The 13,775-nt window shown below is 41.9% G+C and overlaps 1 protein-coding gene across 1 annotated transcript in view; it reads right to left on the reverse strand.

Moving 5' to 3' along the window:
* ATRN (attractin) overlaps positions 1 to 10,203 on the reverse strand; it is a 117,233-nt gene extending 107,030 nt beyond the window's left edge. The window contains exons 1-3 of the mRNA XM_009332713.1: positions 10,178 to 10,203; positions 9,531 to 9,614; positions 5,456 to 5,569 (exon numbers count right to left, since the gene is read on the reverse strand). Of these exons, the coding sequence (XP_009330988.1) occupies positions 5,456 to 5,569; positions 9,531 to 9,614; positions 10,178 to 10,203 (224 nt within the window). The remainder of the gene's footprint in view (positions 1 to 5,455; positions 5,570 to 9,530; positions 9,615 to 10,177) is intronic.
* Positions 10,204 to 13,775: the final 3,572 nt, after the last annotated feature.

Below are 13,775 nucleotides of genomic sequence, written 5' to 3' on the forward strand. Positions count from 1 at the left end.
TCTTCCTTCCGGAGCCAGCAGAACGAGGACAAACCATAAACATTAAAACGTGTCTCACACGCCACTCAGTAATTTTTAACGATTATGTCACATGATGACTATGACATGGACTGAAAAGCCTCAAAAGAAATAACACCTTGTTTGCCATTACAGTGAAGAAGAACTCTAAAAGTTAAAAAAAATATTTTAGTATCTGGTCTGTCCTGGTTTTGGCAGGGATAGAGTTAATTTCCTTCCTAGTAGCTGGTACAGTGCTGTGTTTTGGATTTAGGGTGAGAACAATGTTGATAACACACCGATGTTTTAGTTGTTGCTGAGCAGTGCTTACACTAGTCAAGGACTTTTCAGCTTCTCGTGCTCTACCGACTGAGAAGGCTGGAGGTGCACAAGAAGCTGGGAGGGGGCACAGCCAGGACAGCTGACCCCAACTGGCCAGAGGGACATTCCATACCATGGGACGTCATGCTCAGCATATAAAGCTGGGGGAAGAAGAAGGAAGGGGGGGACGTTTGGAGTGATGGCGTTTGTCTTCCCAAGTCACTGTTACGCGTGATGGAGCCCTGCTTTCCTGGAGATGGCTGAACACCTGCCTGCCCATGGGAAGGAGCGAATGAATTCCTTGTTTTGCTTTGCTTGCATGCGCAGCTTTTGCTTTACCTATTAAACTGTCTTTATCTCAACCCACGAGTTTTCTCACTTTTACCCTTCCAATTCTCTCCCCCATCCCACTGCGGGGAGAGTGAGCGAGCGGCTGGGTGGTGCTCAGTTGCCAACTGAGGTTAAACCACGACAGGTCCTGGAGAGACAGCCCGCGCTACCGGCCATGGTGCAAATGCCTTTTCCTTTTTTAAAACCTAAAGTTGGTTGCCTGTTTAATACCTGTGAAGCTCAGTACAGGATATTTGAATTAATGAAAAAAAAAAAACCCAAACCCAAATCTTATTCTTCAGTCCATCAGAAACAGTTTTAAGAGAAAAGAACTGGGAAAGCAAAGAACTGAAGAAACTTTCTGCTCTAAACTCCCTTTATAGGCCTCGACTTAACTCAGAGGATTTATCCTTTCAAAACTCTAAAATAGAAACTCCATCTTGTCAAATTGATTTGATGATTGGGGCGAGAGGGGGGGAGGATTACAGGTTTAGTGAACAAAAGCAAGTTTGATACGTTTACATTTCTCTAAGAAATCTTTCTACCACAAAGGCATTTTGATTAATCAATTCTCATGCATTCAAAGGATCAGCTGGCTCACTGACGGGCTCACGAGTAAATGTAAACAAAGGAACATCATTCGGCAGGTACCTTTCTAGCAAAACCCCAAATACATTTGCTCCTCACCTTATACTGATTTTTTTTTTTTTAATCAATACTTTAAAAGTCATCGTGGATCCAAAGAAAACAAATAGAGCAAAATAATAAATACTTAGGCTGCTAGAGCAAAAAGTCAACTGGACTGCTCCGTGAACTGCGTGCGTGCATGATGACCGTACTGCAACACAGTCCAGCACAGGATCATAATATATCCCCTATCTCAGGACCCAGAATAAAAACTGATTTGGGAGGTGATGGTTGATTATGTGCTGAGTGCCAGCTTCATCAGAGGAGGGCGAGAACATTGATAGGCAAAAACCTGGTTACGCACATGAGCGAAGGTCACCCAACGCATGTTTTGAAGCAAACAGAGCAATAAAACTTAAGCACTAAACAGTCCCTTCGTCTTCTTTCATAGAATCATAGACCAGTTTGGGTTGGAAGGGACCTCTAAAGGCCATCTAGTCCAACCCCCCTGCCGTGGGCAGGGACATCTTCAACTAGAGCAGGTTGCTCAGAGCCCCGTCCAACCTGACCGGGAATGTTTCCAGGGATGGGGCATCCACCACCTCTCTGGGCAACCTTTATGCAGAGCACGTACACCTGCAGTTCGTTCTCTGCCTCTATGTGCCGGAGGCAAGGACCGCTTCTTCCTATAAGTCTATATAACATCAGCTCTAAGTTGATTAGCAGCTCTGGATACTCTCATAACACAAATAGTACCAGCTCAACATGGTTTGTACCTTTCCCAGTGTAATTAATCCTCGTCAGCAACCGCCCTGCTGTTATCAGCTGATCATTTGCTCTAAGCTATGAAACAAGTCAACAGTGAGGGGTAAGCACGGTTTGCAGGTTAGTTCAGGAAGGGCACTGAGGACAAAGCAGAAGAAAGAGCGAGCCTTTGCGTGTGCCCGTGGAAGCAACATGGGTTACGATTTCTGGCAAAGAATTGAGGGAATAGAAGGAGAAAAATAGAAGGGGGACAACCATACGATGTAGGAGGAGAGGCAGAAGGAGCAAGGTTTGTTTAGCCTGAAGGAGAGATGGCTGAAGATGGGGAGAAATCTAATTGCTGCCTTTGACTACCTAAGGAGAGATTACAGAGGAGATAGCACCAGACATGTTCACAGAAAAAGGACATGAAGCAACAGACACAAGCTGCAGCAAACAAAGTTCTGATTAGATATTAGTATAAGACTTTTTTTTTTTTCCCCCTTAATTTTTTTTTGAACCATGAGGGTGACCAAGTGCTGGAACACTGGCCCAGAGGATCAACGAGATCTCCATCCTTAACAGAAATTGGCAACTTGACTGGGCAAGGTCTTGGGCAAGAGCCTGATCCCACTCTGAAGCCGGCCTTGCTTTGAGTGAGGGATCAGACCAGCGTCCCTTCCAACCCAACTCGCCCCACGTTCTGTGCCTAGACTCAAATTTGGGTGTACGAGTGCCATAGTCACCTGCAAGTAACGAAAGGAAGGTGAGCTGCTCCTGTTTTCTGAGGGTACGAGAGCTCACGTGGAGGCACCGCAGAGCAGCCAGCTCAGCAAGTGACCGTGGGGCAGCCGCTGCCACCACCACCACCCGTCTGGCACCTGATAGCAGCCGCGAGGCGCTTCTCAGTGGTCTCTCCCCCCGAGCCAAGTGCAGAGCCACGGCCAAAGGTCTTGCAAAAGAACAATTGTTTTTGAAGAGGAAAACACCCCCTGCCGACGAGCGCGAAATGAAAATAAAGGTGCAAAAGCAGCTCCAGTAAATGATTAACATGGAGTAAAGTTAAAAACACAACCAAGAGAGTTCACACACGATGAGTGTAGTTTATCTGCTTCAGATTTCTTCATTCTGTGCAGAAGAACATGCTGGATTTCTGTTTCCTCCACATTCTTTTATTGCATTTTTGAAGCAGCACATTCATACAGTCTCATGTTGCCTATGATCACAAATATAAACCAGCAAAGATTTTTAACCCTGCTTAATAGAAAAAAAGCTTAATGTACAGGACCGGACAGCCCTGGGGGCACAGACTACGAGGAGTTTAGTAAACAAGTTTATGCAGACACTTGCACTTGTGTAAATGTTTGCATTATGCAAATATTTATCGCAGTTAAAAATTGATAAAACCAATTTAAAGTTTCTCCATAGTGCAGCGCTGAGGATATCCAAGATCATCTTACATTCAGGGTAAATACCAAATTGTGAACAAACATAAGCGGGCATCAGAAAGTCAAGAAAACAAGGTCAGAGCAGTGAAGGAAGCGAGGGCTCAGGCAACCGCCGTAAAAAGCCAGGGAGGTAACAAAACCTGAACTTTAGAGAGGGAGGAATTCACAGTGTTTATCAACAAACTCCGAAAGTTTACAGTGTCCAACTGTACAAAGCTCAATCTTGCAAATCCCCTGACACTGTGCAAAAATAGTGAAGAGTGAAATATGATTATGGTTAATATCAAAATTTAACATAAGCCAAGAAGAGAGAGAAAATATGAACACCGCTCTTAAAAATTCTAGTGCATTTATTTTTGTATCAGAGAAAGGTATTTTTCAACAGATGCTTTTTTGCACTTCATCAAAATTAGAAGCATCTGCTATTTCCTGAACTTGGTTTACTGAACAACACAGCTCACTACTAATGAAGATGAAATTCAAATGTCACCTAAAGAAGCAATTAAAAAAATAATTGAATTTTTTTCTTACCTCAAAAATGTTATTGTATTAAGCTCACGCTTGCTTGTCCTCAGGCACAGACTTCCTAGTGATTTACAGATGATTTTAAAGTCTGAACCATAATTGTTAATGCTGTGAACTACTTATAACCTCAATTTAAAAAGCCTATTAATTTTTGGAAAACACACAAGAAACTGCAGGCACAAATCATGATCATTTCACCTTTTCAACAGCATATTAAAAATTAGCTCGATTAGAGCAAAATGACTGAGAGTCAAGATGACATTTCTTCCCCTTCCTGCCTATCAATCCAGTGCATGATACCGGGAGAGTGCTTCCAGGTTGCACTTCCAGGTTTTTGGAGGTTTTTAGAAGACAGAAGGTTGTTTCTTCTTCAGATGCGGTGAGAATAACATAATAATTCATTTGTGTGTCCTGTTTTGACCTCAGATTAGTCTGAAGGTTTACAGGAAGCATTCCTTCACTACAAAACAACTCTGCATTTTCAGTCGAAGACCGAAAAGAACCATGTTGTTTTTTTCATTTATTTTGTTCCTATGCTGATCTTCTCTTATAGAGGTTACAAGGGTTTTTTAGAACAAACATGAAGTATTTTTAGAACTTCATTTCACAAATGAAAGGAAGCACAGCAGAAGGTTAATTCTGAAAATAGTTAATCAGCCACTTGGAACAAGCAGAGTCCAAAGGGAATCATTAGTTTTTCCATACACAACTTGGGATTATTTTTCTAATTTCAGCTAAAAGAATAGAAAACATAAGGTGGTGCTTGTCACTGCAAGACTAAAGTACATAAATGCACAAGTTATATTTAGGTCTCTTCGTGAAATGTCGACTCTTAACCAGCATCCACAAATTGGTCTCTCACCACAGACAGATGAGCCAAATACCAGTCATCCATCAGAAGAACAGATATTTTTACACGTTTTTACAAGGTTGTCTGACCCATCATTGTTGTTTCTGAATATGTTCCAAAGAGTTTAAAAATGTAAAGTTTAAGGTACGTAAGGATATACATACTTTTGCGAGACCTATATGTCTGCAATGTTGATTAATTGGCTTTTGCCTTCTGTCAGCATTGATGTTCTATGAATTAATCTTAAGTCATGTTCAAACCTGATAAATGGGGCAGTTTTCTACTTTAGAAGGAGCCTGCATAGCAAATCATCTCAAGCTCAACCAGATGACAATAATTTTTTTGTCTCTCAAATAATCACGATTTGGAAATGAAAACATAATACTTATGCTACAGTGTAGTAACATGATTTGTTCATTGTAAAAGCAAAAACAACTCCTTAATTGTTTATGCTGACTGCACAAAAGGACACTTGCTGTATGTGCTGTATTTGCAGTATTATATATTTAGATTACTGGAACATACTTATACTGCTAGAAGCCACATTTGATTCAGGCTCCAAGTTAAAGAAATATCATTGCGTACCATTAGATTCTTACCAAGGGGAACTTACCTAAAGGCTGCCAGTAAGGGAGCGTAAATTGAATCTCCGTCATACACATACAAGTGATCCCAACTGCACTCTGTGGCAAAGTGATTGAATCGAAGCCTGAGGATTGTGTTTGGCCTGTAAAAAAAAAAATAAATAAGAGATTTGTAATTAGCCACTCGCCACACATGGCAAAGTCCCTCCAACAAACTCCTCCAGTGTGAAGCTCGTCTCTAAACAAGACTAAAACTGAGTGACTTAGTGTAACTGTAGATGCATCAAACATGCTGTGGCTTTCTTTTTTGGTGTGCACGCTCGCCTGGTATTAAGCAACAGCTTCTTTATGGTCAGAAAAACTGTGTCCTTAAACCCTTCCCCACCACCAACAGCAGAAATTGAAGCGCAGGCACTGCCAGCCCTCTGCTCTTTACCAGTACCGACTCTCCTAATGACAGGGGTAAGCATGGAAAATCTACATGGACAACACATTCACGTGTAGATGAGGCACTTAGGGACACAGTTTAGTGGTGGACTTGGCAGTGTTAGGTTTACGGTTGGACTCAATGATCTTAAAGGTCTTTTCCAACCTAAATGATTCTATGAAGAATCACAGCCACCATCAGGGAAATAACCAGAGCTATTTTTCTTGTTCAAGGGATTTTCTGCAGGTTGATACAATTACAATGGCCTGCGGTTATTTACTTGCCCAGAAGCTGGCAGAAATCCTTCTTCTATTGCTTTATTACTTGTGCAGTACTGCAGGATGGCCCTCTTGAGGGAAGCCCCTCCAAACTGGAGTCTGGAAATATGCCTCAGTGGACGCTAACTAAAGAAATTCTCAGTCTTGCTCACCACCTTCTGGGAGCTGGAGAAAACAGGTCAAGAGAATGCAGAGGAGACCCGTCTTCTACAGGACGGGAGGCCCTGGGGCTTTACCTTTTGCCAAAAGGAAGGTCTTTGGTTATTACTTGGACTGTCAAGATGCAGTAACCACTCACTGCCCCTCATTACTCACAAACGCTAATCAGGTTGCTTGACTTTCTTCTGGAGATGCGTTACAAAAAATACTGGGACCAGTTGAGAATGAACGAGCTGGAAGTCCTGGGAAGAGACTTGCTGCCTTCCACCCGAATGCAGTGGGCCCAGCACACCCCGATGTTAACACCACCCGTCAAGGAGAGACTACTCTGTTGCCTTACCAAGTCAAGAGAAGACAACCAAGGGGCCTGATCTTCTGAGACGTATCATCAGGAAAAAGGTTTTACTCAGTTGATGTGGGGACAGAAACAGTAGTTCAGACACCAAAACACATCAGCATTGCTTTCACTCCATAGACAAAAGGTGCCCACTAAGCCATAACCAAGTAAGGTACATTTAGATGCCATTAGTTCCATGGCTAATATGCAAAGATACATCTAAAGAGAATCACACAGAAGCCACAGCAGGTATCTAATTTAGGGCTCAGCTCAAGGAGGGTGAAAACACCATTAATATTGTGCTTGGACCCTGAGATAAAAAGAAAGTGAATCTACAGCAGCACTGCTTTTTCCTACCCACAGCTGTAGCTGTTGAAAGGATAGATGCAAGTGATTAGGATCTTTTCAACAGCATTGCCCTTGGGTTCAGATGAAATCCTTGTTCGTCCTAATCAAATAAATTAATAAAATGTCAGCTTGCCATAGAGTCCTTCCTTCCCACAGAAGGGGAATTCTTTAGGGAGTCATTCTGCAAAAGAATCTTTTTTGATAGGCACAATGATCTACTCCAGGCCTTTGGAAAAAGCAGCAGGTGTAACTCAAGGATAACGTCTTGCTTAAAGAAAAGGTACAAAGAGTACTCATCGTTTCAAAACTGAGCAGCCTGTGAACTTGTAGGGGGTTTGCTTCTATTTCAGCAGCCTGACAGCTGTAGAGCCGAAAGAAATACTTAATCAATAAAAGCTTTAGACCAAGAACAAAAAGAAAGAGATTATCTTTGCTACAGCTAACAACTCATTAACGGACAGCACCCATTTGCAGAATTGCAAGGCACATGGCTACAGACAGGATCTCCGAGATCTGTTCTGCCTCAGACAGGATCCTCGGACCAGCTGGATCTCATCTGCCTTGTCTCATGCTCCTGGAGAAGAATAAAATGACACCCCCGGGATGAGGACACAGCACAGACACTAGCCAAGAAGAGTCAGGAATGGTGCAAAAAGGAAATGAGTACAGTAAGGAACACATGGCTTATTTTACATCTGAATTTATCTAGCATCTTCAATTGCACATTTGGATTGTACCTTTACTTGCTAACCTCAAAAACCCTCCACATACTGGTATGCTAGCAACGAGGTGAGGGCACTCAGCAGAATTTAACAGCTTTGCAGATGCTGTTTTCCAAGTCCAGATCTCTCTGGGAATTTCACATTTGGCAGAGAGCTTGGGCTATTTTCACAAAGGTGCATATTTCAGCTGTTTTAATCAGCGTGATTATCTCTTTTCTGTTTACCACCATCCTCTGACAGCAGGGTACAAATAATCAGAAGCAGGAAAAGAACACCAACTTAAATGCCTGGCTACGAAAGAAGGAGGAAGATTTTTGTACACCTCTTTACAGCAAGTAAGATCTCACTTCAGACCCCAGGAAGTGATAGTTCTCTAGGAAGCCTCCCAGTACTAGCAAACAAAGGCTGAAGGAGCAGTTATGGTGACATTATCGAGGACCCGTGAGCAGCACTTCACTCCTGATAAAAACATGAGTCACATTATCCTTTAGAAAAAGAAGGTATGAGGGTTAAGCTGGCTGTACTAGAATTGCTGAGGCTGGTTTGTCTGTAATAACATTCTTGGAAAACATTTTTTAATTATTTATAATTCCAAACTGTCTGAAGTTGTATTTTTATTACCTACACTTAAGAGGTGTTGCCACTTACAGCATCTAACTTTTGATCTTAACCACATGAAAGAACTGGGCTCCTTATGTAGTTAATAATGAGTGGTAGGCTCCCAATTTCAGTGTTCTGGACGGCGCTCTGGAACAGCTTAGCCGTCACCTTTGAGCATCTTGGGAGTTTAGGCATTTAACTTACTCATCCAAAATAAATGTCTGAAGTAGATGAAGTTAAATACCTTCCCGACTCATCAGACCTCCCAAACATAGAGAGACTAAAAAAAAGCGTACTCCGGCCTTTTAGTAAGTTCTGATCCTCCAAGATGCCAAGAGACCTCAGCTTATGGGCGTTCACTGCAAGTTCATGCTCTCACATGACTTGTTCCAATTCACAAACCTCTCTACTTACAGATTCAGGGAACGGTATGGAACGTGACTTAACGCATAGCTGTTAACACACATCATCGTAACTGACCATGCAAAGCTGTAGAGACTAAACAAATTGATTTCACAGTCCTGGTGTCAGCTTGGTACTATGAAAAATATATTTCAATGAGTCAGATGCTCTGCACTGCTGTACCATCAATCAGATGACAGTCAGAGGATATGCACTAAATACGCTACTCCTAAAAATCTGTGCAAGAAATCACTATAAGCAATATAAGGATCAAACACCAGAAGGGCAGGGAAATGAAAGGAAGAGGCCTGAGCGACTTCTCGCAGTTTAGAAGACCTTTGCAAAAAAGGTCAATGGTCCCTCTGAAGTCCTCATGGCCTAGTGAGTAAATAAGCATCTGAAATGCATCATTACAGAAACTGATTGTTCATGAATAAGGCCTTTAATAGAGTTTGCTCTATTTTTTTCACACTGCCAAAAAGTCCCATACATAGTTAATCCCAACATCTGAATGGCCCACTATGATAACAGTTAAATAATTAGTAATTCTTTATTTATTTACACAAATGCATTTATTTTCATTCTCCACGTGAGGTTTCAACACAAAGGGTATTTTACACAGGAAACCTCTAATTCAGAAGTCAGTTTGGAGGGCTCAGTTGCACAAAAAAACCCAAAAAAATTATTTATCAAGAATAACTAAGTGCTGCCCTACCTAGTTTTAAGAATAGCAAAAAAGATTCGTGAGATCTAAGGGTTCTCGGTGCAGATAAACCTCACCTAAAAGTCACAATAAGCAACACTGAAACCCAAAGTGCTTACTACGCTCACCTTCCTTCAATGAGCCAGGTGCATTTTGTTTTGTATTTGTAATTTCCAGGCCCATCCGTGACATATCCTGAAGGTCCAGTGAGTCTGTAAATAAAAAAAGACAAGCATCAGTCTCCAATGGTATTAAACATTCATAAAGGATTTCCTAAATTTAGAAGAGCCATCATTAGATTTTCAGGTACTTAAGAGCCACTACAAACCAACCAGCACCACCACAACAAAAAACAATTGGGCAATTGGGATTCTCCTGTTAAAACTCTCTGTACCTGCTTTCTGATGCTTGTCCTTAAAGAACGACAGTTGAGAGTGACGGTTTCTCTATCAGCTTGATGACATGGTTTCAAATCCATATATATGTATATACCACATAACCAGTAAAAGGATTCCCTAACGGAAAAGCTAAAATTATTCCTAAACTATTTATTTATACAAACACCACAATTCTTGCATGAAGTTCAGATGAAGTCCACGGTGCTACCTCTCACCCATTCTGTATTTGACTCTTCACAAAGTCCTCGGTGACCTCCTGAACAGAGGACTGATCCCCATAACCCTTCTAGTGCAACTCAAGACCTCAATTCCTCACGCATCAAGGGCTGCGTAACTCAGGACGACTCCAGAGCATGGCAGTTCCAGGCATCTCCCACCTTCGGTAGCATGTTGCCATCCCCATGTCATCCCATATTAAGTGATCGAATTCAAAGGGCTGAGTGGTCCCCACTGCCGGGACGGTGCCAGGACTACCCTACGAACATCCCTACCCCTCTGCACCCCTAAATAGGTGCTGACAACTTGACAGTAGCAAAAGACTCTGGAGAAGGATGTAAAAGCAGTAAGTACAGTTGGAATCATTCATCCCAGGACCCTCAACGAATGCCAGCACTTAAAACCATTAAAAATTCAGGATGCCACTGAAAGAGAGAAGGGAACAAAGCCAGCAAAGGACTCATTTTTGTCAACATCTGCAAAACACTGTACAGGGCAAATTCTAGACAACTGCATTTGTCTAGACACCGCTTGCAGGGATGTCCAAACAAAGAGCAGCAAACCCAGTCTGGAGCTCAAAAAGGTGTTTTGATGAAAAGTTCACAACAGATTTCAGAACCATGCTTAACCCTTCGTTGCGGTACAAAGGAAATCGGTATTCATGCTCATTACTTGAAACACTTTACATGTAACGAGCATGAATACAGGTACTGGAAAGAGGGAGCAAAGCCGTGCAAAACCTGCTTTCACATTTTCTACTCGAAATGTGACAACCAAACACATCCACACTGTAAGACAAAACGAAGGCAGCAACCTACTGGCTGCAGCTGTAACTCCTCCTTTCCACAGATTTTAACGTGTTTTCTTCAAAGACCATGGACAACAGAGAAGACAATCGTACTTCATGAAGGCTGAGGGAGACGGATCTAGCAGGAGTTTGGGGCAGCGGATCCGATACATCACTTGGGCTCCCAAAAAACAAGCACCGAGATTCTGCATCTTCTGCCTTAGCATAAAGGCTGGTAGGAACACACATGGGCAGAAGACAAAACCAAGAGCCAGACTGTTCAGATGCACACTCCCATCTCATATGCATTAGTCAAAATGTTCCAGATTGGTTTTAACAAATAGCTGAAAGCATAGCAGAAACTGTTGAAAATAAATTACCAGGGAAGGATGACATCAAATGGAAGCAGTATCTGAAGAGGTCCAAACACCACATTCTGGCAGAGAATATATATTGGCACCTGAAACAAGATTCCTACCTAGGGAGGTTATAAACTCCATCGTCGGCACATGGCTGGAGCAAATCACAGCCTTCTGGCAAAATTAAATCGTCCTACTTAAAACACAGTTTCAGTAAAACAAAAACACTCTGCAAAATCAAATTTGGCAGAAAAGAGAAGGAAGCAAGATCAGAAGTTCCCAAAACCGGTATCTTGGAACCTTTTGCTGTGTCTTTTCCTAGTGATCTGTTAATGTTATCATCTAGTCTTTTTTAAATGTTTTGACTTGAGTCAGAATGGTTTTCCAGAATCTTTTCCATAGAGCACTTTTAAGGTTCATCTCTGATCCAAATTAAAAAGGCAAAAACCACAGATTTTGAAAACCACCTTCCTCCTCCTCCATATTAATTTATTATAATACTTTTCAATCTCAGAAATTTAGCTTAAGATTTGTAAAAGGCAGTTACTGAAGTTCTGCAGATCTACATTTAAGCAAGTGAAGAAACAACTCCAATTATCAGGAGCACAGGAAGCATCTGTACCTTCTATGGAGACACAGATAGGTGCAGAAGTAGATGTAGATGTAGATAAACAAACACACATACATATATGTATTTTAAGGCTTCAACATCTTTGACAATTCAAATTACTTATCTTACTGATCAGGAATTTGCAAAAACAGATGCAAATTCCAAATTGCAGGCAATAACATCTAGACTTTTTGTCTAAAAATTCATCCTTTTGAAAATAATATCTGTGGAAAAGCTAGGAATCAAACTGTAAAAACGTTTCAACACTGACAGCACTCTGCATGCAAGCAAGAGTAAACAGACTCTGGAAACCTGAGCAAGTCTCGCAAGCTAAAAACAACCTTATGCAATCTGCCAAGCTCTCAGAGAGCCTGTGCTCAGAAAACTCTTTGAACAATTTTCTCTGGAAACAATTACTAAATCATTCAGCACAGAAATGCTATCAGGAGTGATGGGAAAAAAAAAAAATAATCCCATTAGTACTGTAGCCCCCGCCGTGCCACATTTCGAGGGGGGGAGAGATCATTTCAACATCAACATAACTTAATCATATTTCAGCAATGCAAAAACAAAACACAGGATTTAGTTTTAAAAAAATAATAACCAAAGTCAAATTTCTTTTATATGCTATTAATTAAATACTTATCTGTAAGTTACTGAGATTCCTTACTAAGCTTTAGAAGCTACTGCCATTATGAACAAATACAGGATATTAAAAAAAAATCAGAGTTGATGCCTCTGAAAGCAAGAGACATGGGAACTAAGTCCTTATCCCACGTACTGCCTGGCACGGGAAGGACATTAGCAGACCTGTGTTACTCTATAAACGCTCTCACAGAGACATGCTCCAAGACAGAGAGAAATAAATACTAAGCACTAAAAGCAAACTGAAGCTGGAATTTTATCTTTACATTCAATAGAGAAAGCTGAAACAGATCTCCCAGCTCTAGTTAAAAAAAGGAAACGAAACCCTTGTCCTCCCCACCTCGGTGCTGTTTGCACTGAATGTGATGGTGTCTCTTTCGGTACTGGTGGGACATGTCCAACACGATGTTTTGACTTATTCTGTGAGCAAAGGCTCAGGAAGGGAATACATGAGTAACTCGAGGAGGAAAAACACTCCGGGAGCGAAGTAACTCCCCTATGAGGACAGGCTGAGAGAGTTGGGGTTGTTCAGCCTAGAGAAGAGGCTTCGGGGAGACCTTCTTGCAGCCTGTCGGTACTTAAAGGGGGCCTACAGGAAAGGTGGGGAGGGGCTCTTTATCAGGGAGTGTAGCGATATGACGAGGGGTAACAGTTTTAAACTGAAAGAGGGTAGATTTAGACTAGATATTAGGAAGAAATTCTTTACTGTAAGGGTGGTGAGACACTGGACCAGGTTGCCCAGAGCAGCTGTGGATGCCCCATCCCTGGAAGTGTTCTAGGCCAGGCTGGATGGGACTTTGAGCAACCTGGTCTAGTGGAAGGTGTCCCCGCCCATGGCAGGGGGGTCGGAACTAGATGATCTTTAAGGTCCCTTCCAACCCAAACCATTCTACGATTCTATGATTCTACGTCAACACGGGACGATGAACTAGAACTACTCGCACGACGTACACTAGAAGACTCCTACCCCTGAGTAACCTGCTGCCAACGCCACCAGGCTCTGAGGTCTTTTGCCCTACTAAATGCTTTGTGCATATCTATAATTTTATCACTCAGACACAAAAATCAGATTCCATGACGTATGGAAAGGTATCGATTCTCATTTGTCTTGCTAACTTGGTAGTACGTGATGCTACTCTACAAGAAGCACTTCTGTCCTACTTGGGTGTTGCATCTGCTGCTCTGCAAGGAGCAGTTGCTGCACCCTAAGAAAACAAGAAAGCAAGGTCCTTTAAGTACTCTCTGTGATGTATAAACACACGTACACACAGGTGGAAAAACATACACAAAGCATAGGTTAACACATTTAGCACCTACAAAGCTACAATATTGACTTTAAAACCTCCAGGGTGGAAAAA

The sequence above is a fragment of the Pygoscelis adeliae genome, unplaced genomic scaffold, assembly GCF_000699105.1.
Source record: "Pygoscelis adeliae isolate BGI_AS28 unplaced genomic scaffold, ASM69910v1 Scaffold29, whole genome shotgun sequence".
Lineage (NCBI taxonomy): Eukaryota > Metazoa > Chordata > Aves > Sphenisciformes > Spheniscidae > Pygoscelis > Pygoscelis adeliae.